General features: G+C 44.4%; 1 protein-coding gene across 1 annotated transcript in view; it reads left to right on the forward strand.

Annotated features, from left to right (window-relative positions):
* thsd7ab (thrombospondin, type I, domain containing 7Ab) overlaps positions 1-27,355 on the forward strand; it is a 204,359-nt gene that overhangs the window by 165,360 nt on the left and 11,644 nt on the right. Inside the window, exons 22-27 of the mRNA XM_085803520.1 lie at positions 3,942-4,087; positions 8,491-8,665; positions 18,336-18,509; positions 22,259-22,357; positions 23,331-23,413; positions 26,271-26,484. Coding sequence (XP_085659646.1) covers positions 3,942-4,087; positions 8,491-8,665; positions 18,336-18,509; positions 22,259-22,357; positions 23,331-23,413; positions 26,271-26,484 — 891 coding nt within the window. The remainder of the gene's footprint in view (positions 1-3,941; positions 4,088-8,490; positions 8,666-18,335; positions 18,510-22,258; positions 22,358-23,330; positions 23,414-26,270; positions 26,485-27,355) is intronic.

Genomic DNA, 27,355 nt, shown 5'->3' on the forward strand with positions numbered 1-27,355 from the left:
TGTTGTGCAGGTGTCCAACTGCAGGGTCATGTCCTCTCAGGTTTGCATGTCATTAAGCAGATGATAATTACATAGTTAACAATGTAATTATCATGGAGGAGGAAGGAGGCAGGCTGGAGTGTTATTATTGTCATTGTGATGATAATGTCAGCTGATTGTTATCAGAGTGAGAGCTGCTGTAGCTCAGCTTTAGTGATGGAGAGCATATAGAAACATATATACTGTATATACACTGACTTTTAGTGTGTTTATTAGATGTCATATATTTTACTGCATTAGAGTTCAGTCAAGATACAAAAAAACATGATGGTTAAATCAGCTTTAAATGTTTGTTGATGGTGTCTGTGCAATGAATGAAATGTGACTTTATGATGCTCAGTGGTCCGAACCAGAAGATCACTGTATACAGGTTCCTACACAAGTATGGAGAAGTATTGAATTTGATTTTATACATTTCCAGGTCTGGAAAAGTATAGAAAATGTTATTATGCTATTGTATGAAAATATATTTATCTTAATACTTATCTGGGTTTGAAGTCATTTGGGTTAATTATTTTGTATGCGCTATTGGACCTATCTCTTGGAAATTATTTGGTGACATAATGGCATACAAATTCAGAATAATGAAAACAAACGATTTATTGCATAATTTATTAACATGATGCACATCTAATTACTCAAATGTCACAAATTATTTGTATTTTTCTTTACTGACACGTCTGGAAATTAGGGTCTGGAAGAAGTGTGGAATTTTGAAATTTAGAATGTGTAGGAACCCTGTGTATACATGTATGCACAGATAGATTATTGAAATGGCTGAAGGGCAGAGGCCCCGGGGCCCTAAAGCCAGGGCCTCTTTAAGAGGTTAGAATGTTTTGTTGGAAAGTTACAGAGCTCAAATTACAAGTCATGATTATGTATTTGTTCTTGATTCTCATCTGAGATGTTTCATACTAAGTCAGATCAAAGGCAGTGTTGGGTTTTTTGTATTTTTCCTTCATATTGCAGCTGCACTCAGACCACACCAACTCTTCATTTAAATACAGGCGAGTTACAGAGGGAATTTGAATCAGAGCAGCAGAATAACTAACAGAACCTGCATCTCAGGGTTCCTTTGATGCTTTCCTCCTCTATTTGTATGATGTGCTGTAGTATTTAGTATAATGCCTGTGCAGATCAGTGTCGGTGTGAATCTGCTGTGGCAGGAAGCTTTGGCAGGAGTCAGACAACCTCTCTTCATCTGCAGTGTGAACTAAATACCAAAGCCCATGTGCAGTGTTTGAACTAACATCAGAACTGGAGAGTTCACCTTGAAAAATGTCACTGAGAGAGAGTCACCGAATTCCAACGAATGACACGGCTCAGAGTCGGTCCGTGTCCCTCTTGCGACTCTTTTGGTCTGTCCCCATGTAGGAAGGTTTACATACCTGTACCCATGGCCCTCTGTGTCATAATACATCTATTTATGTGTAACTGTAAAGAGCATGCAAGTAAACACATGAAGCTTCAGAGGAAGCAGGTGTGTTTGTAAGGAGTATTTTTCAGTTTTCTGTGCATGTGTGTAACTGAAGTACCACGACATGTTGTGGCTGAGATAAAAGACGTACTGGAGTCACTAAAGACGTGGCACACCTCCTGCTCCCAGTGGAGACATTTGCACAGGAAAAAAAATCACCAAAGCAAAAGAGAGGAAGTGTTTAAAAGAGAGAGTGATTGCATTACATTACCGTTACCATTAGCTCTCCTGTTGACTTGTCTGTTATTTCCGCAGCTCACAGTTGATTCTGTCCCGTAACATCTTCCTGCTCCTCGGGCTGGGGGCAGGACTTTGAAGAAGAGGCGCTACAGCCAGAGTCAGTAAATCACAAAGAATAACAAGCGAGTTTAAAGGGATACATCAACTTTTTTTTTCGTGTCTTACCCGACTCCCGAGTCCATGACCAGCAGATAAGACACCATCCTTTCGACTGTGCGTGCAGTAACAATTGGGAGATAGAGCCGTATCGCCCGTAATTAGCTTAGCTCAAACACTGGAAGTGCATAGGTAGTGTTAGCCTGCCTGCTACCTGAGCCGAAATCAGTCAGAAGCTGATTTCATTTTAGCTCTAAACTCTGTAAATATATCACTTTATCGACATTTCAAACATTTTTAGGCGAGAAAGTAGCCGTTTAGATCAGCAGTGTGTCATTAATTAGTCTAAATTCCAGCTGTTTACAATTTTGTTCGGACCTATGGTTCGGACGAATTCGGCGCTACTCAAGTTAGCCGTTGTGACCAACGCACTTCCGGTTACTTCCGGTTAGAATTTGTGCTTTTACTTTGAAATAGGAAGCTAACCTTCCCTTGATGTAGCTAGCTTGAACCAAAATAAAGCGTCTTTGCTTGAACCCTCCGTTTTGACCGATCTCGTCCCGTTAGCGGCATTCGACGGCTCAAGATGCCTTACCGGAGAGTTTTGTCAGCTCTGAGACAGATCGGCCCGCCGGTTTCCGTTTAGAGTTGCTGAAGAGTTTCTCTGATGACTTTAGGTGGAGGCAGGCTAACACTACCTATACACTTCCAGCGTTTGAGCTAAGCTAATTAGCGATGCGGCAGCTCTGCCTGTATCTCCCTTGTTACTGCACGCACAGTCGAAAGGATGGTGTCTATCTGCTGGTCATGGACTCGGGAGTGAGGCAAGACACGAGAAAAAATGTTGGCGTATCCCTTTAAGAATGGTTAAAGGAGCAAGAGGAGATCTCACATGATGTGTGTGTTTGTGTGTGTGTGTGTGTGGGGGGGGGGGACATGCTGTGGAACAGGATGTGAGGTGGTAGAGTTTGTGTGGGAAGGCTGCTGTGTGTTGTGCTGTGTGCTGCACTCTGAGCTGAGCTGATTGCTGGTCTGGCAGGGTGAGAGTCAAAGTGGGATATGCAACAAATGAAGGGTTGTGATTTGAGAGTGGGCTGTTAAAAACAGGTAGACAGGAGGTTGGATGTTGAAGTGCGTTTTTGTGTGTTTGTGCTCTTGTGTTGGATTTTTCTTTTCTTTCTTTTTTTAAAGTTAATTCATAGCATCGATTCTGCACTTAAAACCAACAGTCCCTGAGGTCTGAGGTCTGAGCTGCTGTGATGTATTGGATTTATTTAAAGTGAGTTTGCTGATTGATGTGGAGAAAAAAAAGGCATTTTAGTCAAGTGGACCAAGAACCAATCAAAGACGGCAGAGTGAAAGTGGCGTGTTTGAGGTTATTTAGAAAGATCCTGCTCTGTTAAGTGAAGTGCTCTTGCGCACAGTCAGATTAATTTAAAGCAGTCAAAACAAACATGTGTCTGAAATGAGTTGTTTACAGAGGGAATGGATGACTGCTGTGTGCTAAACTGTAATGGTCACCGCATGTGTCCCATCTACTGTTTGCGTTTAGTTTATTATGAAGAAAACACAGCCACTTTACACCCAGTACATATTATTGAGACAGAAATCCAAACCTCTAAAGGCAGAAAACCAGTCACTTGACATCTATTAGAAATCATGCTGCTGAGGCTCAGGACTCAAGTTTCAATACTGGATGAAGACGTGGCCACAGAGCAGGTTGTTGTTGTTGATACTCCGACTCCACTGGTGCTTGATTTTCGTTGGTTCCCAACCTGGGGTCCGGGCCCCCCTCAGTGGGGCCTCAGAGATCTCAGGGGGTCCACAGAGCTTTGTCTGTTCTGAGGTTGTGATGTTATCCCACTTTATTTGACGCCTATCTCTATAATGCATTATGGGGGGCGCGGGGGCCTGCAGGGGGGGCTCTAAGGATAAAAGGTTGGGAACAAATTCAATACAGTGTAGCCATGGCAATAATAAAAATGCTTGAAAGATTGTGTGAAAAAAAATGTTGAGATGAAAATTTTAAAAAAGTCAAATAAATAATAAGAATACATTGATGATGTCACTTCCTGTGTGTTGCCTGCAGGTAAGATGTGGCGGCGGCGGTCGGTGGTCCAGGCGTCCCAGGGCGACGGCCGGCCCTGCCCCTCCCAGATGGAGCAGTGGAAGCCCTGCCCCGTCCGGCCCTGCTACCGCTGGCAGTACAGCCCCTGGTCCGAGTGTCGGGTGGAGGTGGGTCAATAAATCACAGCGCTACACCAGTAATCCAGCCACATTAAATATTAATAATTGCATCGACCTCTGTCAGCTACAAGGAGCGCAGCTTTGACAGGCGCCCGGCTCAGCACGGATCAATACACACGAGAGTTTGAGCCAAAAAGTGTTTTTTTGAGGGGGGGAGAAAGGAATCTCAGCATCTGGCAAAAATAATGGAGTCTTTAGTATTGATGAACAACCTCATAAAATCCATGCTCATACACTTATTTTGAGAGATGGATGGTAAAAATCAATCTAATGCACTTTTAATGCTGCAAACGAATTCCTTAGCCAAGGAATTTGGCAGCTTCTATACGTCATTGTGCATTTGGTGCCACCAGGTCAGATTGTTAAAGAAGTCCTCTGCATTGCTTTATGACGTTAAACAAAACTGCCAGAGCGCGGCTGTAGGTTTACGGCGCGAGGTGGAGGAGAGCTCATTAATGAACTTACATCATCTGTCTAATGACACACAAATAATGAAGCAACCAGCGAGGGGTCTTGTTAGTGATACATAACGTCTGCATGTCCTCAAAGTTAAAATGCTTTAGATTTCAGCACTAGTTAATTGTACATTGCATGTAGTTACCATGGTAACATCAAGTTTAGTACCACGGTAGACACCAGCCGAGGAGCTGGTCCGTGTGTCTGTTGCAGTGAAGCCAAACAAATGACTGTTGTTTAATGAAGTCAGTAGGAACTGTGAGTTTGATCAGATTTGATTAATTCATTGATTAATGAACTGATCCCAGTCAAGTTGAACCTGCTGATTGGTCAGTGATGTGCAGCTGCTTCTGTCTGTTTTGTAGAACTTTTCAGAAAAGACAGTTTGTCTTTGTGAAGGCACTGATGATGAGGACTGCTTCAGAATAAAAGGTGTCAGTGCAGAGCATTGGCTCATTACTGTGCTTTGTATGGCAAGGCAAGGCAATTTTATTTGTATAGCCAATTTTTCAAAACAGTTTGTTTCAAAGGGCTTAATGGCATCATGACAGCATCCTCTGCTCTTAGACCCTCATATCAGCTGAGGAAAAACTCCCAGAAAGCCTTTTAACAGGGAAAAATTGGAGAAACCTCGGGGTGAGCAACAGAGGGGGGGTAGCTCACCCATTACAGGCAGATGTGCAATAGATACAGATGATGACAGAGTAAATGTACAGTCAGTGGTACCTGCCGGAAAAATGCAGGAGCAGTTTTCATGAAAATCATGGGGGTAAAAACCTGATACCAGGTCTGTCAATCATTCAAAAATATTTGATTCCAATATATTGCATGAGGGTCCATAATTAATCATGATTAATTGCACATTTTTAATTTGCTCAAAATACACCTTAAAGAGATATTTGAAATAATAATTATTATAAATTTAATAAAGGCTGCTGGATAAATTTAATAAAGGCTGCAGGAGCTCCTGGAGGTGGTAACTCATCAGCAGTAGCTGCAGAGATAACGTCTGGGATTTGTAGCTGACCTTCTATTCAGAGGATGTTTTCATGACGGCTCCCTCTGAGAGCGACCTGTCAGCAGAGACGTTGACTTTCCACACGTGAGCTGATTCATTTCCAATAAACCATCTATTGAGCCAGAGGTCAAAATAACAGAATGTGTGTAAATGGCACGTCAAAAGAATCATGTCGCTTAAAAGAGTTTGCATGAAGGTGCTGTTATGGTGTTTAGTCTGACAGTCCTACTTTATGTGAGCTGCATGTTACAGTAGTCAGTTTGTTTAGCCTTACAACACAAACAATAGCGGTGTCTCTGCAGCCCAACGAGACACAGCTGAGACGTGTGTTGGGCTGCAGAGACACCAGTGATAATGAGTGTGTCACCATCCAGTAGTTAATTAATGACAAGTGGTTCATCTCCAGATTTAGCTGCTCCACCCCGCCTTTGATGTTTGGATACTGGTTTGAGAATGAAAATCAATAACAGATAGAGGCTTACAGCATCAGACTGCTGCTCTGAAGTGTCATCAGATTCTAATGCAGTTCTGCTGCAATAATAATAATAATAATAATTCATTTAATTTATATAGCGCTTTTCAATAACCCAAAGACGCTTACAAAGACACAAAAGAAACAGGGTAGAGACATACAGGGGGGAGACGAGGGAGAGACAGTACACAGTGACACATTAATGAGCGAGGTGATAGAGAGACCGGCTATGGGTAGGGGAGGTCATAGGCTTGGGAGAAGAGGTATGTTTTTAACCGGGACTTGAAAGTGGGGAGTGAGGGTGAGTCGCGGACAGATGGGGGGAGAGAGTTCCAGAGTTGGGGTGCAGTACGGGAGAAGGCTCTGTTGCCGAAGGATTTGAGTTTAGATATGGGTGTATGGGTGGGAGAGAGTGGAGGAGGATCGGAGGGCACGGGTGGGGCGGTGGGGAATGAGGAGGTCAGACAGGTAGGGGGGGGCCAGGTGGTGGAGGGCTTTGAAGGTGAGGAGGAGTATCTTGAAGTTGATGCGCTGTTTGATGGGGAGCCAGTGGAGAGAGTGGAGGACGGGAGTGATGTGTTCACGGGACCGGGTGTGGGTGAGGAGGCGGGCAGCAGAGTTCTGGACCAGTTGAAGTCTATGGAGGGAATGGGAGGTGATGCCGGTGAGGAGGGAGTTGAAGTCTATGGAGGGAATGGGAGGTGATGCCGGTGAGGAGGGAGTTGAAGTCTATGGAGGGAGTGGGAGGTGATGCCGGTGAGGAGGGAGTTGCAGTAGTCGAGGCGGGAGGAGATGAAGGCGTGGATGAGGGATTCGGCAGCAGGGGGAGAGAGGCAGTGTCGGATTTTGGCGATGCGGCGGAGGTGGAAGTAGGAAGTCTTGACGACGGAGCTGACATGGTGATCGAAGGAGAGGGTGGGGTCCAGGATAACGCCAAGGTTGCGTGCCAGGGGGGAGGGAGTGACGGTCGAGGTGTCAATGGTGAGGGAGATGGGTCCGGTTTTGCTGAGGGTGGATTTGGTGCCTATGAGGAGGAGCTCTGTTTTATCACTGTTGAGCTTGAGGAAGTTGTGAGTCAGCCATGTTTTTATTGTGGAGATGCAGGTTTCGATGTGGGTGAGGGGAGGGTTCTGGGTGGATTTGGTGCTGATATAGATCTGGGTGTCGTCCAGGTTGAGATTGCGGATGATGTGACCAAGGGGGAAGAGGTAGCAGATGAAGAGGAGGGGGCCGAGGACTGAGCCTTGGGGGACCCCCTGCGTGACCGGGGAGAGGGTGGATGTGTGGCCGGAGAGGGAGACAAACTGTTGTCTGTTGGTGAGGTAGGAGGTGAGCCAGTCGAGTGCAGTGCCCTCAACACCCTGTTGGCGCAGCCTTTGAAGGAGGATGGTATGGTTCAGTGTCAAAGGCTGCGCTGAGGTCTAGTAGTAACAGGATGTTGAGGGCACCGGAGTCTGCAGACTCGCAACATTAACTTCATGTTGTTTGCAGTGTTGGGGAGACTTAAACTACATGTATGATACATGTTGTTGAACTACAATTTGCTGTAACTTGCTGGTAGTTAAACTACATTCATATTTTGTACAGTGTCAAGTATTTCCACTTTTAGGGTCATTTTTGTAGTTTAACTACTCAATTTACAAACTACAATTTTGGCCAATGACATGAAATATTTTTTATTTTAAAAATGACCTATATTATATATTTACCATTATTGTGTTCCAGATCTCTCTTTGAAAAAAGGTGTGTCATGACATGCCAAGCCAACGCTGCCTCTGATTGGCTGGCCCTGGCATCCTGTCATGGTTTTATGGGTTGTTCAAGACACACCAATCCAGAACATGTCTACCTCTTTGTATTTTTTATTACATTTTTGTTGACTGATTTACATTTCGGATTTACAAATGGGTATTGGGGTAGGATTTTTATTTTCTCTTTATATTACCCAACATGCCTATGGTGAACCTACAGTATGTTGAGGAACAGTGTCAGCTTTTTTTCTTTTAAAAAATAAAACTGAGTTGAGAGGCATACAGTATTTCTGTAAACTTTTTTTTAGCTGTAGTTTTACAAACTACTGCCAGGCTGAACTAGTAGTTTTACAAGCTACTCTTGCAAAGCAGCTTCCCCAACACTGGTTGTTTGTATAATTTACATCATTATCATCGACTGTTTATTGTGAATTAGACATGTTAATAATGTCTGTTATGAGCTGCTGCCTCCTGAGCAGCTCCAGTGTTGGAACCTCGACATGACTTGAGGTGATTTATTCATTTAAATGACTTCTAGACTAAATGTCCAGCCACAGCTAACAATGGACCAGGATCCACTGTCCCCAAGTGACTGTAGGTTCATATAACTCATATATCTCCCTGTCTCTGCTAACTCATCCTCCTCCTTCTCCTCCTCCTTCATCCTCTTCTTTCTCTTCGTCTGTGGCGTCAGAGTGTGGTGTGTGGACACGGCATGCGCTACAGAAACCTGTCCTGCTTGGTGTCAGACGGCTCCAGCTACGGAGACGGCAGCCTGGTGGACGAGGAGCTGTGCAGCAGCCTGGAGCTCTCTGTGGACGGAGACAAGCAGATCAGACTGAAGGAGGCCTGCACCCTCCCCTGTCCAGGTAATGATGCTGCTCAGACTTGCAAAGTGCTGTCTGTGTTATTATAGTGGGGATGTTTCTGCAGTGGAGCCCAGTGTCTCTCCCACCCAGATGAATCATTCGTTCCTGATGAATACAGTCTGTGATCCGATATAAATACAATTAAAGATACTAGATACAATTCTACTCTAATTAGGGTTTGTTGTTTAAAGGTTATAGCTACAACTATTTCATCAAAACGATTAATTAAAAAAAAAAAAAACATCTACAGAACATCTAGAAGGGTGCAGAATAAAAGTATTAATTTTACAGATATTTTTTTATTGTATATAAATAATTGTTTCATAAATTTTGACGGGTCCAAAATATATAAATATTTATATCTGGTTACGTTGGCAACATCGGCATGAAATAATCTCTGCACCAACAGCATTAGCACATTGATGTCATGTGAGGCGGAGCTCAGGAGGGGCCAGATCATGATAACTCTGTGGAGAAAATGGCATGGTGCTAATGCTAATGCTAATGCTAACTAACGGTCAGCCAGTACTGTAAAGTTTCCGGTGCAGGTGTGGTGCTGCAGGTGAGTTGGTGTGAAATGATTCTGATGTGTTTTGCTCGTTAAATACGGTTAGCGTTAGCTTAGCTTTAGCTACTAGCCGCTCCCTATAGGCGTTACCTGGCAACCAGTACAATTGAAGGTTGGAGCGAGGGTGGGCGAGTGGGAGTGCGACTAGCTACTGGCCAGGAGGAATTAAACTGATAGCTAACACCTTTAACATTTTTTCAATTGTAGGCTACTTAATAAGAAATACTCAAACAAACATGTCACAAACAACAGTAAACATAGAGACTGTGTTGTTGTTGACCTGAGCTCTGGAGGAGTTAAAAACAAAAGGCATAAGCAAAGAATACATAAAGCAGATTTCAGCTCCCAGGTTCAACCAGGAGAACAGGGACGACATCGTGCTGCTCGGCAACGGCACGGCCCACAGTCAGCGCTTTGATTTGGCGGCCACTGAAGAAATACTTTAGTCACAAGTTGGATGATATTATCTCTAATCACTTCCACTCAGTGTCTGTTGATGAGCTGTACAATCAGAGGCAGGAGCTCACCTGAAGGCGGAATAAATGGACTACATTATGGCAGATGGTTTCTGTAGCTATTTGAATTAAATTCACTGGTAGCTCCTGTATTTCATCGCCCGTGGCAACTCAGACAACGCTCCACTCTCCTGTTCCAGGGGAGTAAGTCATCTAAATCATGACCGGCCGTCCTCTCTGCAGTCTTCCAGCAGATTTGTGTTCTTCACTGGTTCACATTCTTCCACATTTCCCTGCAGTTTGCCTGGTTATCTGTCCACAGTTTAACATGAAGCAGCTGAGGTGCTGCAGACACTTCTTCTCACCTCACAGTGAGAGAAGTAAAACACTCAGTGGCAGAAAGACGATCCGTGGCGGGCCTGAAGACCAGCGAACGTTGTGTTTGTCCAAGTTCCCGACAAGCCAGAGGCGCCGCCGCCAGGAAGCCTTTCTCCGTTTCATGTGGAAACGCACAGATTATTTGGACCACCTGCTCTTTCAGTGGAAATAGACTGAGAGGAGAATCCAGATGAAAGCTCTGACCCCCACAATTCAATTTATTCCATTTGTACAGTGAAGAAACACAGAAGCGGAGTGATTAAAACACACGCACGCACAGACACACGGAGATAAAACAACCGAAAAAAGGCTGCAATCAATAACATGTGTGGGTGAGATAACAGAGACCCCAAGGGCTTTTTAAAAAAACACACACACACACACAGGATGGCGAGCGGAGACACAACCTCGCTGAATCCCAATCTGCTCGGCTGCAGATGACAATAAAGTGCAGAGTCGTTGCAGCTTCCATCTGAAAGGAGATGCTGATTAAGAGGAGAACAGACTGAGGAGGTGTTTCTCACTCTTGATTGTAGCCGTGACTCATGTGAAAAGTGCGCGCAGCAGACTCTGTGTAAGGCTGTTAATGTGGCACATTTCAGCACAAAGCCAATTCAAAGTGATTTACATATTGCATAAAAGCTTTGAATAAGAAATGCAGTTTAATACACTAAAAACACGACATAAAAGGAGAGAAAGCTGAGTTATAAACCTCAAAAGCACTGAAGCCTCAGTAGATGATTACACACTAACTGTAGCTACATGAACACATTGTCTCTGCCTCACAGTTTGTAGTTGTTTTGTCTTGAAGCAGGAATCCTGTGAAAGGATATTTAATATGCACTTTCTTCTACATACATTATATGCTGCTAAAGGGCCGTGGCTAACGCTAACAGGTCCCTGGGAAAATAAAGTCGCCTTTCTTCACCGGTTAATGATCCATGCAGGCCACATAAAGAAGAGGCATTGCTTTTGTGTTGCAGTGTGGAGCCAGTGTTATGAAGACTCTTATTTCATGACAGCATGAATCTGTGGAGCTGCTGGTTGTGTTTACATACAAGCTCTTTTCATTTTGAACAAGTCGGTAACAAAAGCTTTAAGGATGGCGGCCGAACGTCCACAGACCGGACACAGAGCAGGACAGATGGTCTCCCACTCTCTCTGACCCCACCTGTGTGTCCAGGGGCGCTGCCAGAGACTTTGGGCCCCACGAAAAAGGATTCTTAAAGGGAGGAGGGTGAGAAATGTTGATGCTGTTTTACATAAAACGTAAAATTTTAATGATATTTTTGACTATCGGTGTCAACAACATGAACATCCAGAACTTGCCACCACTAATTCATGTTGATGAGCCACTAACAAAACCACCATCCCACTTTTGCTTCCCTCTGCTCTCTTTCTTTTTGACTTCCTGGTTGATTTTTGAGGCATATTTTTTTAATTGGACGCCCTCCTGTGCTCCTTATTCACAGCCTGTGTGTAGGACTGAACCTTTTTTTTTTTTTTTAAGTATATTTTTGGCTTTTTTTGCCTTTATTTGATAAATCAGTAGAGATAGACAGGAAAGGGGGAGGCAGAGAGAGGGGGAATGACATGCAGGAAAGGTCTGCCCGATGCGGGATTCGAACCGGGGACGCCTGCAGTGAGGACTATAGCCTCTACACGCACCGCCCCGGACTGAACCATTTTACATAAATAGAGGGAGGACCCGTGTGACAAGTGTTTCCAAAAAAAATAATGTTTAGTGTTACCATTGTAAATAAAATAAATTTGGGATTATAAATTAATAACTTATAATCATATTCATCTCATATTTTTTTCTCAGTATTGTAATTTCATTAGGGACCTCTCTAGGTCTAGACTCCTTCTCCTTATTCTCCCCTTTTGATTAAATTTATTGTCATTACACATGTTAAGAACAATAAGGCAATGAAATGCAAATTGCATCCAACCAGAGTGCATATGCAGTATAATAAATAGCATACATACATTAAGTGTAAGGAGATGATATATAAATAAGATATAAATGTCTTTTTCTATACAGATCTGCTGTATACAGTAATGCAATGATACATATTAGTACAGTTAAAGTTACAGCCTGTGTCACTGCAAAATGTAATATCACATAATGAAATGCTGTCTGTGTTATCATTGCTACTGTAGACAGGAAGTTATAAACCCAGATAAACACACAGTCATACACTCATCATGTTCCCTGCAGCCTCCAGACTCTTTAGATGCTGTAGACCAGTAAACATGTGAAGCCTGACGGCCCTGCTGGGAGCACCGATGCTCACTAACTGAACAATCACTGCTCAGGTTAGGCTTTTAGTAATCAGTGAACTGACAGTAGCTCTCGGTCTAACACGTGTGCCAACTAAACTATTTACATGTTACTGTGAGCAGACTCGGATAAAGTGTGAAAATAAAAAAAAAAGCCCCAAAACAAACCCAGAGTGAAGCCTGGTGCCATGTGGTGGATGCTTCCACCCAGAGCTTGTTAGTGTTGCCATGTGTGCTCACATTTTCAGCATGAGTAGCCCCAGTGGGAAACAAACCCTCAAACCTGGCAGCGCTGCTCCACACTCGACCTGCACAGGAAGGTGTTTGCTTTATTTCGGTGAGTGATTAGGTCTCAACAGCACAGTCTTAATGCTGAGCTGGACATCTGTTGTGATTTACCTGATATGTGACCACCAATACAAAGAAAATCCTGTTTAGGTATTACACAGCACGGTTTTATTTAATTACTCTAAGCCCTTTTAACTCATTGAGTGCCAACCACGTAATTTCTCGTTTTTCGTTCCCATGCGTTGAGTGCCAAAAACGAAATTTTTCGTTTTTTGCTTTTTTTTTAAATTATGAAAATAGACACTTTAATACACATTATATGTAAATTTGGGGACTCTACGACGAGGAGAACTGAAATAGATGACGATCAAAGTCACATGACAGCTCATGATCTGGAAGTTTTTATCATAACTCAGCTTCTGCAAACGGAGTTCTGCATGCAGATGCAGCGCAGCTGCGCCGCAGCTGCTCTGCTCTCACCCGCGAGGCTGCAGCAGCTGGGAGCTGAACCAGGAAGCTCTCAGCCCACTGTCCCGCCCGGTCTTCATCTGGAGCAACACCGTGTCCTCCCCAAAGTCCTCCCGCGGTAAAATCTGATGGTCTCTGGACCAAAGCAGACCGGCACCACCGACCCGTACCACAGACGGACCGCGACCACCGGCGGGACCGGTGTTCCCGAGCCGCTGTGGCCGGCAGAGCCTCACGTTCCGCGGCGAGAGGCTGTGACACTGCACGCTGCGTCTGTGTTATTGCTGTTTAGTGGCGCCCCCCCCGCCCCCGATGGTGGTTTTGTGAATAGAACAACAATTGTTGTGTATATTTATCTTATACGAGCCCTTTGATCCAGAAATGCGAGTGTCTGAAGAGCGACAGACACAAACAGCGCACCTTTCATAAAAGACGCTCTATCTCCTTTTCTAGAAAAAAAGGAGGGATTTTGGTGAAACCCAGCCATGTTTAGCTTGACTTTTCTCAGGAACGGAGGCACGTAGAAACAAACGGTTTGTGGCCATTTGAAGGATAAAGTTAAACCTTTCAAATGAGCTACAGTATGTGTTGGTGGCAATAATATAGAATACACTATGGCTCTAAAATAAAAAGTCAAATATGGTCTAATTTGCCGGTACACTTGACTAAAACTTTGGAAAGGAGCGCGGCACTCAATGAGTTAAGGTTTATTGTAGTCTGGTAAGCAACGTAAACAAACAGTTCCAGTAGGTTGGGTCTACAGTAATGTTACTTCTGCTCTCTCAGCGTAGAACAATAGGATTTTTAAAAGCCGGCTGCCAGGCCTCGTCTCCCTCCGTCCTTGGCGGATGGTTCCACACGGCGAGTCCACCTTCAAAAGCATCACTCCTCACACTCTGGAGACCACTGAGCTCTCCGCCTCCTTAAAGTCTCAATCTATAACATTTTCATACCGGCTCGTTGTTTAGCCGCCGTGTGTGTCATTGACTGGAGTGATTCAGCAGAACTGACATTCTTTATTTACCTGAGCTGCAGAGGGAATTCTGCTTTTATTCTTTTTTTTCTCTCAGTTTTTATGATTTACATTCAGGATGACATAAAAATAAGTATTCCTACTTAAAAACAGGACCTGAGAGCACCAGTGTAGTGATTATATTCAAATCTCCCAGGTACTTTATCCAGTGTTTGTTCACAGCTCCTCTTGTGTTTGTTCAAGCCGCCCACAAAACTCTGACACTGTTTGAATAACAACAGTTGAGGACGGGGGGTCTGGTATTCAGATTACCTGCAGCCCACTTACAGGATTGCCCTCTGCAAAGAGGGGCGGGTTGATCACTTGGCAAAAAACAAAAGTTTTTTTTTAACAACAGATTTCTCTGTGGTCTCTCTCTCCTCCGTAATCAGCTTTCTACTGCTGGAGTTTATCAGTGAAAATGCTGCCGAGGCTCCAGGGGAGAGAAGCTTCCTCTGAGCTGACGAGACAGGAAACAATCAAATGATAAATTGTCCAGCTCTCAGGAGACTGACTGTGTTCCAGGTCAATGTTTAATTGAGGTTTAAACAGACATGTTTTTTTCTTTGTGCTGATGAGTTTGTCGACATAAATAAACAAAAATAGTTTAAAGGGATAGTTCAACATTTTGTCAAATTGGCCCATTGCCATAATCCCTATAGTCATAGCAGTAGGTTTGTTACCTTTAATTGTCAGTGCAAGCTATTTTTAGAATGGTGATTTCTTGGTTTCCCTCATCAAACTCATCAAATACACAATCCAACAACTCCAAAACACTCTGGTGGACAAGTTGTGACCTGCACATTCACCACGCTATGAGATAATAACGGAATGTTATGAGACAGAGTTGTTTTCAAGGTCAATTCAGAGACTGCTTGCCAGAAAACTGTCCCTGACAGGAACACGCGTCAGCTGTTTTGCATGAATTTACCTCTAAAACAACTCTGTCTCGTAACATTCCGTTATTATCTCATAGCGTGGTGAATGTGCAGGTCACAACTTGTCCACCAGAGCGTTTTGGAGTTGTTGGATTGTGTATTTGATGAGGGAAACCAAGAAATCCCATGAGCCTCCGTAGCGTAGCTCACGGCTCTGCTCTGCTCTGCCGTTCTAAAAATAGCTTGCACCGACAATTAAAGGTAACAAACCTACTGCTATGACTATAGGGATTATGGCAATGGTCCAATTTGACAAAATGTTGAACTATCCCTTTAAAAAAAAAAGAAAAGATTTTGCAACAGCAAATGTCTCTCAAATAAAAACTGTATAAATGTGTAATAGTTTCAGGCTGGTTATAACAGAGGCCTGGTGAAGTATTAGTGTTGTTACCTCGGTACCACAGGTGTCCAGACTGATGGATCCTCTCAGCAGCACTAACCACCACTGCAGCCGTCGACTCATCAGTACAACATGTGAGACAGGAGACGCAGCCTGTGGACCGAGCTTTGATTGACAGGTGGTGTCTCGGCACTGCAGCACAAAAAAAACACACAAAAAAACCCCAGCACAATATCATCTTAGCACCAAGGATGTCAACCCCCCCTTCTGAAAAAAAAAACACCTCACAGATGGGATTATCACTTCAAAGCCGGGTCTGATGAGTTGTTGTCAGGTTTTGTGACGGAGGCTCGTCAGCTGCTGCGGTTTGATGCAGCTTCACAGAGCGGAGCAGACAGGTGAGCTCTGAGTCCACCAGGTCGGTTAACTGCCCCTCCTCCCACCACCACCACATCACTCCTCCTGTTGTCATGAGATCACGCTCCTCCGATACCCGCTGCACATGCACAAGTGGACAAACACAGCAAACCTGCATTATAAACAATGAGAGACTCAATTTACTGTGTGATTTGGCTCCATAACAAGAGTGCGTTTTCACACTGCGCCGCTTAAGTAGCAACGTGTTATTTCAAGCGTTAGCGGTCCCTTAAGGGAGAATTATTCTTCTTTGCTTCCCCCCCAAACAATGAAATACAAATGCGGAGTTCATTTCCAGAGCACTTTGTATCTATTTTAGTTCAGCGCCGGTCGTTCAGTATTCAATATCTCTCAAATATAGAGGAGGTCTTTTTTTTTCCAAGCCACAGCACCGTTTGAATTCATTTTATAGCTTTATAGCGTGTGGCATGTGTTTCCACTGGCAAATTTCTCATTTTGGGGGGGAAAAAAAAACTCATCAGATGGCTGCTGGTCCCTGAGATGGAAAACACTGAGAAACGCTGCCCTAGATAACAAGTCAGTCCAACCCCTTTTGCCAAACTGCAGGAGCGCTGGAGTATCAAACAGCAATCAGAAGCTCAGACTGTTTTCTGTGCAGGGAGGTGGTGTAGTGTGATTTGGGAGGAAATTCAAGGGCTGTTTGTGCAGGGCCGGGGACAGCTTGGGAATTCTGGCAGGTTGCATACACTCACACACACACACACATACAGTATACCCACACACACACTTTCATGCACTGCCACCCTTGACCTGTGTTCTATTTCCCCTGCTGTTTGATGAGCCGCAGTTGTCAGCTGTGATCAAAACCAACCCACCCTGCATCTCCAACTTACACCTTCCTCCTCCCGAAACTCTTCAAAGCCTCCCAACCATCATGCCATGTGATATGTAAATAGTAAAAACACACACTCTGTATGCATCTCTGCTGCCGAGCACAAACATCTCACCCACAGCCAACTGTTGTCACCCACAGATAAATAGGTAAATAGGTAAAACATTGGAGAGCTGATTTCCACCACACTGAATAATGAATAGCATAAACACTTATTTCACAGTCAGATAAAAAGCAGAGTGAAAAGACGAAGGTGGCATAAGAGATGGAGGTTAAAACAGAATAAGTAACAGCTGAAATAAAGCCATCTAGTCTAGTAGATGTGAATTCTGAGATAATCCTGATCCTGATGGCAAAAACCTGGTCACCTTTTAGTCTTGAACTCTGGGGCCAGAAGGGCCACCCTGCCTGAGGATCTGAGGCTGCACACTGACTCGCAGGAAATTAAAAGATTTGTGATACGGCTCCAGGCCAGGACTCACGATTCCTCACAGGTCGTCGGTCAGTTATTTCAAAAAGCTTCCAGAGTGAGCGGCCACCAGCTGAAGGGACATCATCATTTGGCTCCGATGGTTTTATTCATAGGTGCTTTAATTAGACCGTACCCGTGCTGTGGTTGGACTAGTAATTGATAGTAGTAGTAACACACCTGAGCCTGACTGCAGACTGGAGACAGAACAAGACTCAGACCTGTGCTCTTCTTTGAGTTCATTTTAATTTTACTTTCATGAGTGATCGTTAATTCTCATTCTTTTGAAATGATCTTTCAGCCTTTTTGTCGATGTTAAGCGGCGTCTGAGTATCTCCTGCGTCAATGTTTAATTATCAATTTAAAATAGATTTTCATAGAGAAATTATAATGTTATTTCTGAGAGTTAAATTCATTTGTGGTTGTTTTGTAAATTAAGTAATTTGTTACCCAAAATCTAGTTTAGTTTATTATGTCGAGGACAATCCCAATTAAACAACTGTATTAATAACAGTATAAAGGGCAGCTCTAGCCAACATGGCTAATATCCTGCTGTAGTCCCCGGCCACATGACAATAGGCACCCTAAAAAACTAAACAAAAACAATATATTACAGCACAGTGATTAAAAAGAGAGCGTTAGACAGTTAGGAGACAAGAGAAATCAATGAAGATAAGAGAGAACAGTGAAACATCAGTACAATCATGCAGAGACAACATAATCAAAACATACAAAAGCAGCACCTAAAATATAATCACACATCAGCACATACAATCACATTCAGGAGTGCAGACAGACATCACGTACTATACAGACAGGCAGCAAAATAACTTGTTCAACTGGTCTGGAGCCAGCAGTTATTTCCATTATGCATTGATCTGCCAAGAAACTTTTTTGATTAAATTTGACTTTAAAGTTTTGTCGGTGTATAGTGTTTAAAAGTTTATTTAAATGGAGAACTGAAATGTTTTACAAATTTTTTCTTTAAAAAAAACAACTGAAAAAAAATGATGAAGGTCATTTCAAGCCTTTTTCTGTTGATTGACTTATTAATGGTCAAAATAGTCTTTTTTTCACTCTGTGACATGTATAATGAGGGGAATGTCTGTGACACTGTCCTCAGTGAAAAGGTTTTCTAGCCATTGATGTTGAGTAAACAGCTGCCTCACATCAACCTAACCCTGTGTGTGTCCTGCTGCAGGGGAGTGCTACCTGATGGAGTGGTCCGACTGGAGCTCCTGTGTCAGCATCTGTGTCAAAGGGGCCGGCGTGGACTTTGGTTCGGTCCAGGTTCGCTCCCGAGCCGTTCTGGCCCAGGAGCCTGAAAACCTGCAGCTGTGTCCGGACCAGGCCTGGGAGTCTCAGACCTGCACAGGTGAGTGACGGCTTCACCTTACAACACTGAGGGTTTATCTATGCAAATGAGCCGACGGGCCCGAAGTTCTCCTCATTAGAATGTTCTGTAGACGGCTCCTCCTGCCGCGCACGCTGACGGAGAGCTGAGTTCAGGCTCAGACGATGCTGTGGTGAAGGCAGGGAACAGGACGGGCCGCTCGTCAGCGCATCAGAGGACTAACACAAGGAGACACTGACTCAGGGCCGCACCTGCAGGATATTCAGTCCTCTATCCATCTGAACCTGCATGTTCGGACTGTCAGAGAAAAGTGGAGCACCAGAAGAAACCCAGAGAGAGGAGACGTGTGGAGGTTGTAGAGGAGGGATGGGCGACAGGAATCGGATGAAGATTTTTCTGGCTACTTACCTCAGGTCCAAATCCTGACTGAGAGGAGCTACGGCGCTACGCTACGGCGCTACGCTACGGCGCTACGCTACGCTGCTACCATCAGCTTGTTTGTCCCTGTGTTCACTGGGTCAATTGGTGATTTCCCAGATGGGATTTCTGGAGTTAGGTCTCTAAACGGAGGAAAACCCACTCACTCATTTACTGTTGTGATCTCTGCGCCTCCCCAGGCGCGGTAATCAGCCATTAGGTGCAGCGTGGGCTGTGAATCACCACCACCACAGCTCAACATCTACAGTAGCCATAGGCTCAGTCTCTGGAGAAGCCCCCCCCCACACACACACACACACACCATCCTTTCCCTCCTCCCTCGCCTCCCACTCTTCCTCTCCTCCCTCCGCCTTGGCTACTACACACACACACACACACACACACACACACACACACACAGCCCCCGAGCAGAGCTCACCAGCCTGACCTGGTTTCACAGCATCACTCAAGGCGCTGGGGGGAGGAGCGGCCCAGCCAGGACCAGAGGAGGCGGAGGAGGACGAGAGAGGAGGGAGGGTGGTGATGGAGGGATGGAGGGATGGAGGGATGGAGGGATGGAGTGGTTTGATGTGAGGCTCACTTGAGAAAAACAAAACCACAGCTGTGTCCCAGTTGCACACTTTACTGTACACCATTGTGTCACCACAGCCACTGTGCAACAATTAAAACACAACAGCACTGACTAGAATGAGTAGACTTCTGGTTTGCACCATTTCACTTCAGTGCTATGCAAAAAAAAAATGCAACAAAGGAAGGCGCTCGCAGCTGGAAGGAAAGTAGAAATCGTAGATGGTTTCCCGGCAGCTTCAAGGGACATAAAAGTACATTCTTGATGAAACAATCTTGGTGCTGTGTTTGAGGTTTTTAAATTTAAAACTGGCAGCAGTTTAAAGCTGCAATAACCAGTGAGACCAAAGCAGAGCTAAAAGAAGCCTGCAACTGGAGATACACTCATTCATCAGGTGCAGAGAAACACAACTGACGAATGATAATGTTGCTAAAGACAAACACATCAGTGGATGCAGGTTTAAAGTTGCCATGTGATTGACAGCTCATGGCATCGTCCTCACTCTATGAGAACAGAATCATACAGACCACATGTAGCTGTATCATGGAGAGAGGAACACTGGTTTGTTATTTCACTGTGGAAGCAGGAGTAATATTAATAGGATTGATAGTGTTTTTATAAGAACCCCAGATGTTACTGGTGATGATTAAAATGCTATCATTCATCCACCAGTCAAGAGTGAGCATTAAAATCAGCTTTCTCTGCATCTTAACAAAAGAAAAGACAATTTTAGTATCACGTGTCTCCAGTTGTTGATGAAGACACACAGCTGTTGGTTGTTCGTACAGTTTGTCACATTATAAATATGATCGGGTTTGCATTTAATTCAGCCTGTAGATGATCTGAGCACATACACATACACACACTGTTCACATCAGGCTGAGTCCAAGGAAAACACCAGTAACACCAGGCAGCAGCTCAGTGAGGGAGAGATTAACCTCAGGTCATGATGATGATGTTAATGCAGGTTTTATCTTGAACATGTTAGTGTTCCAGCGTGTTAAAGGGGTATTTCAACGTTGTGGCAAATTGGCCTATTGCTATAATCCCTGTAGTCTTAGGAGTAGGTTCATTACCTTTAATTGTCTGTGCAAGCTGTTTTGGGATCAGCAGGGCAGAGACACGAGCTGCTGAGCTAACACAATGGAGGCGCACGGTATTTCCACATTTCCCTCATCAAACTAAATCTCAATCAATCCAACAACTCCAAAACACTCTGGTGGACAAGTTCTGACCTGCACATTCACCACGCTATGCGTTTTTAAAATCACTCCGCCTAGCAGCTGTGTCTGGAATGTAGTTCCAGCTACGCATTTTATTATAACCTTTATTTACTCTCGGGAGACATTGAGGTCACCCTCATTTTCAATGTTGTCGAGTTTACAAACCAATTAAAATATTGACAGTGGTTACAGTCATTTGAAGTGATTACATGCCAAGAAACAAGAAACACAATCTGAAACAGTTACAAATGGAAACACAGCTATCCGTGACCAAGTACCTAAACTGAAGGGAGTGAAGGGTCCAATCTCAGGATGTGCTGTAACGCATTTCAAGAGCTGCCTCGAAAACAGCTCTGTCTCATAACGTTGTGTTATTATCTCACAGTGTGTTGAATGTGCAGGTCACAACTTGTCCACCAGAGCGTTGTGGAGTTGTTGGATTGTTAATTTGATGAGTTTGATGAGGGAACGGCGAAAATACTGCGCGCCGTGCAGAGCTCACGTCTCTGCCCCGCCGATCTCAAAACAACATGCATCGACAATTAAAGGTAATGAACCTACTGCTAAGACTACAGGGATTACAGCAATAGCCATATGGCAATAGCTCCCTTTAAGTTGAATAACAAGCTAACTAGCCAGTGGGTTAGATGGTCAAAGAGGTCATTTGATCTGATCCCTGACTCAGACCAGTCCAATCGTCCCCTCACTGCTCCTCTGCCATCGCTGTGTTAGTGTATCTGACAGGCAAACCCTGTAGGCTGCTATAGAACGTGGTTAACTGACATTTTTTCACACAGCCAGTAAGTCAGCTCTTTCATCCCTGACAGAGACTCACTCATAGTTTTTTTTCGGGTGAACACAGCGACTGACATTATTTCTGCTTGCAGAGCAGCTCCTCCTCTGATAAATACAGTATATCTACAGCAGTAAAACCCTCTCCGCTCGTAAAGGATGGCGCAGAGCCCCCGCTGGAGTGAGTGATTCACCGATAACTTAACACATGTGAAAAACGACCTCGGCTGCACCACGGCACGGAAAAAAGGAAGGAAACGAGAAAAAGCGAAGAACATAAAGAGAGAAGTCGTCTGAGCCGCAGACAAATGGTGCAGATAGAGCCGCGCCATCAACGGCAGCTCTGATACTGTACTGGGGCCTGTGGAGGATAGATCCTCCCTTTGTTCAAGGTTAAATTGTTCATTTATGCTAAGAGACAGGGCCGGCCTGCCGATTGGCTGCACCGGGTCCGGAGGGAAACCCGGTCATTTGCTGCACTGATGGAGATATTGATAAAGTCATAATAGCACTGATAGAAAGTCATTAAGCAGAAGCTCTTACTGGAGATTAAAACATTGAGCTGGACCCTTCTGTGTGAAGACACACTGATAGTGATATTATATGACAGCAGCCTATTACACAACCATAACTTAGCAGCTGCTTTATTAATCTGTCATTCATGTGATTAATGGTCTTCAGCGAAGACGCCCAGTCGCCCACTCCACTGTCCTCACGCTCCTTCAGCGCTCTTCTTATTTTGTTTTCAGGGGGCGAATGCTACGAGTACAAGTGGTTCAGCAGCGCTCGTCCCAACGCCAGCCGGCCCCAGATGTGGTGTCAGCGCTCAGATGGACTCAACGTCACCGGTAAGTAACTCCCAGTCTAACAATGGAGCCTGTGTGGCACTGTGACATGGTTCTGTTGCGTGTCTGAGTCACAACAGGTCCTGAAACAAATCTGGTGGAACCTAAGATACAGAAAAAACAGATTTCTACCCCTAAACTAATGTGTAATGGACTTTTCTGTAATGATTTCTCCTTTTTCCTGTAAATAACTGGATGACCTTACCATTATGCTCATTGTTTATTGTGCTGGTTATATTCTGGGATAACTGATGGAGTAATAAAAGTGAGATTAATTGTGTTTTCTGAGCAACAAAACAGAAACACTAGATCTTCAGTTCAACGCTAAAGAAGAAGAATCTGAGAACCAGTAAACCGTCACATTTTACTGAGTCTGGAAAGAGAATTTATCTCATTTTCTCTTTAAAAAATCACTTCAGTGATTAAGTGATTACATTTTTCTATTTAAGTACTCTCTGGCACGAACAAATGCACAGAATAAAGTCACATCACGTCAAAATCAGGTGGTAGAAACACTTTGTGGCTGGCGATGAGGTGTCACACATTTAAACATGTGGGGGGCAGCACATAGGGCTCTGCCACAGTCATAATACACAGTGTTTAAAGTGAGAGACTGAGGGGCAGCAGCAGCTCTGTGTCTCAGGCTCTGGTGGCAGTTTTGTAGTAGGAGGTAAAAAATTTACACAAAATATGTCAGAAATAAAACACACTGTTCTGAGATAGTGAGGACGTATTTCTATAAGAAGCTGGTGGGCGACGGCTGCACACACAACCACTGGCCGCTGCATAAAACATGAACACGTGCCCACACACCTGGAATAAACAGCCAGGTAGAGATTTGTATGTCTTTTTTTAATGCACATGTGATGCAAGGATGTGCAGGTTGTGTGTCCGTCCTCCCACCTGAGCCCCCCAGCAGCAGAGAGCAGCGCTGCTCATGTTCATTGTGTTACTCTGGTTGTCTCTCCACCTGCAGGAGGTTGTTCTCCCATGAACCCCCTGATGGACAACAGCTCCTGTGACCCCCCCTGTCTCATGCCAAAGTCTTTCTGCAGCGAGGTGAGTTGCCCTTTTTTTTCTCACATCGCCGATTTAACCATCGGCTTAAAACCAACAACAAGGAAAAGAAAATACCGCATGCGGAGAACAAATGTGGTTTACTGACAGAAATCTGCAATAAAACCCCAATAAACAGTAAAAAAAAACAAAGCAATAAAGAGACATCAACCTGGATGAATGGCAGCCTCTGTACTCACTGTGACACACTGCTGCCAGAATTGAATTTGAATGCAGCACCGGATCGGATGAAATGACGGCAGCATGGAGACGTAAAACCTGTTCCTCCACACTGTCACTCAGCCCCGCTGCATCAGAATGACCAGAATCAGTTTTTGTCCAAACAGCAGCTGCTAAATCTCAAAGTTAAAGCAGAAGTAAGTGGTCCGGTCGTTTTGGCTAATGCTGCGTTCCAGGCAGGCTTTTGAAACCGTAAATTAAAGCTTCAAGTCACAACTTACGATTTTGTAGCGTTCCAGGCAACCCACTCGTGTTTTTCCGACCTGTTGAAAGTCACTATAACGGCCACTCGTAACGTCCGACCGGTGAACTCGTACCAGATCGAACTGGTACGACTTCACAGGTCGGAAAAATACGAGTTGCCTTGAACGCACCATAACAGTCCTCGTCCCTACGTCGCCACATTCACGGCGTCCCTTGGCTGCACACACAGCCCTGCATGCCGTTCTCTCTCCTCATTGGATAAAAACTGTAGGATACGAGAAAAGTTTTCTCCTGGGCTCAGAGCAGAGCAGAGTGACTGACAGACCCGTGTTTCGGTCCAAACACTCTATGTAAGTGATTGCTGTCGGAAGATATAACTATTTAAGACTTAGATTAACACAAATATATCGCTTACTTCTGCTTTAATACACACACACACACACACACACACACACACACACACACACACACACACACATTTATATATATACAGCTCTGGAAAAAAACAAGAGACCACTTTTCATAACTGTTTCTTAAAAGCATCTCTACATGTATGACAGTCATTCTTTTCTTTGCTTTTTTAAATACCAACACAAACACAACTCATTCTCCTTAATGAGACACTGATGAGGTCATCACCTGAGAGATTATAAAAACCACTGCTGGGATTAAACATTGACATTCATCCCACAAAAACTGATTTATAGACTCTTCCTGAGTTAAAATATTCTTGTTTAGGAATAAATATGAACATGTTTTCTTTGTATTATTATTATTCGAGGTCTGAAAAGACTCTAAATGACAATATTTTTATTTCAATTTTGGGAGAAATGTTGTCGGTAGTTGATAATTGGTAATAAAACAACAAAAAAATGTTAATTTTACTCAAACACATACTGTACATATAAATAGTAGTAATAGTAAATAGAGAAACTGATCATTTTGGGAGTGGTCTCTTCATTTTTTCCAGAGCTTGTGAATATATTTATATATATATAAGATAGATAAAAGATAGATTTCTCAGTGAAGGGTGCTTATGTGGAGTTTACAGCCACAGAGTAACCAGGTCACATTGATGTGATGAGCTGTGACCTCTGAGGTCAGAGGTCGACTCCCTGACCCCAGAGATAAATCCAGACTCAGTTTGTGTGTTTATTGGCCACAGCTACAGCAGCCTGACACTAACAGTGTGGAATAAATCCTCCTTCATGTCCAGCTTCCTACTGACATTACTGTGTGTCCAGTCCTCCACTTTATATGATCCACTGTGGACTGAAAAACAGCAAGTACAACATCATCACTGATGACCACACAGCTGTTTCAACACAGACCGTATTAAAACTAAACACTATTAGACTGTGACGTGGTAGATTCACAATAAACTGCTAACTGGTGTAGATTGATGACTACTGACATTCAACCCCCAGCTGCTCTGGTGGAGACCCTCAAGACGCTGCTAAACCCTCCTGTTGTCCTTCTGATATGTTCACTTCCTCCCTCCTTCCTTCTTTCCTTCCTTTCTCCCTTTCTTCTTTCCACAATCCCTTTTCCCTTGCTTCTTTCCTTCCTTCCTTCCTTCCTTCCTTCCTTCCTTCCCTCCGTCCTTACCTCTTCTTCCTTTCTCTTTTGATCCAGTTGACCTGGTCTGTTCCCTCCCTCAGTCTTTCTTTCCTTCCCTTTTCCCTTCCTTCTTTCTACAATCCTTTTTGCCTTCCTTCCTTCCTTCCCTTCGTCCTTACTTCTTCCTTCTTTTTTGACCCAATCTGTTCCCTCCCTCCATCTATCTTTCCTTCCTTTTTCCCTTCCTTCTTTCCTCCCATCGTTCCCTTTGTCCTTCCTTCCTTCCTTCCTTCCTTCTTTCCCTTCATCCTTCCTGCCTTCCTTCCTTCTTTCTTTCCCTTCGTCCTTCCGTCTATCTCTTTATCCTTCCTTCTTTCCCTTTCTCCTTCCTTCTTTCCTTCCTTCCTTCCTTCCTTCCTTCCTTTCGTCCTTCCTTCCTTGACCCAGGAGGACAGCAGGAGTGGTCTAAAAGAGCGTTCGTGGTCAACAACCCTATTCTGGATAATAAGGGCTTAACGTAGAGGGAGTAGAGTCCAGGTCAGAGCTGTGTAGTTGGACACAGGTATTAGTAGAGATACAGTAGATGAGAATGAGTCTGTCAGGTCAGAGACTCTGAACCGCTGCTGGTTTCTGTGGAGGCTGAAGCTTTTATCTAGATTGAATGGAGATGGACACACACACACACACACCCACCCACACACACACACACACACACACACACACACCGGGGGTTGAGCATGTGACCAAACAGTAATGGGTCAGCCACCCTGTCATACCACAGCCCCCCCTCCTCCTCCAGTCTTGACTGCTGCTCAGCTCTCCCCAGTCTCAGCTGGTTGTGCGCTGCCCCCTGCAGGCCGGCATCTGCATGTGCGAGGACGGCTTCACCGAGGTGCTGTCCCCCACCGGCCAGCTGGACCAGTGCGCCCCCATCCCGGTGCTGGAGATCCCCACGGCGGGGGACAAGAAGGGCGACGTGAAGACCAGCCGCGCCGTCAACCCCACCCAGCCCGGCGCCGTCCAACCAGGACGCAGCGGACGGACCTGGTACCTGCAGCCCTACGGCCCAGGTCAGACCACATCCACCAAAACCACATCACACTGTCGCTGATGAGTTCAAGTTCACTTAGATTCAGCTGCTTTTCACACAGGTTAGAATAAGAAGAGTTGAGGAAATGTTGTTGCTGTCGAGTGAAAACCTTTCATCTGTTTAACTGCCATAGAATAACTAACACTGCCTTAAAGGGATAGTTCACCCAAAATTGAAATTTCACTCATTATCTACTCACCCTCATGTGGACCAAGGGCTGGGAGAAGTTTCAGAGTTATCTGTGACTTCTCTGAGTTACAGCGGGGCTCCGTGCAGCACTGCATGTCCATATAGGTCAGACCGGTTGCAAATGGATACCAACTGTCTTCGTAACAAAAAGACACACCAAAAAACATCCAAATACCTCCATGCTGCTTGTATGTAATGTCCGTCTTGTATTGAAGCCCCGGAATAAGTCTATATTTCAAGCTTGTTTGTAGCAGAAGCTCCTCTTCCCAGTTTGTCCAAATTTGACGAACTGGGAAGAGGAGCTTCGAGAAGCTTCCGCTACAAAACAAGCTTGAATTATAGACTTATTTAATTTTTTTTCGGGACAATTTCACATTTCGGGGCTTCAATACAAGACGGACATTACATACGAGCAGCATGGAGGTATTTGGATGTTTTTTGGTGTGTCTTTTTGTTACGAAGACAGTTGGTATCCATTTGCAACCGTTATATGGACATGCACTGCTACGCCGAGACCCCCTGTAACTCAGAGAAGCCACGGAGGACTCTGAAACTTCTCCCAGCCCTTAGTCCACATGAGGGGGAGTAGATAATGAGTGAAATTTCAATTTTGGGTGAACTATCCCTTTAATGTTCTCTATGCAGAGGTTTCTGTTTTACAC

The sequence above is a fragment of the Trachurus japonicus genome, chromosome 16, assembly GCF_045865225.1.
Source record: "Trachurus japonicus isolate A0001 chromosome 16, Traja_1.0".
NCBI lineage: Eukaryota > Metazoa > Chordata > Actinopteri > Carangiformes > Carangidae > Trachurus > Trachurus japonicus.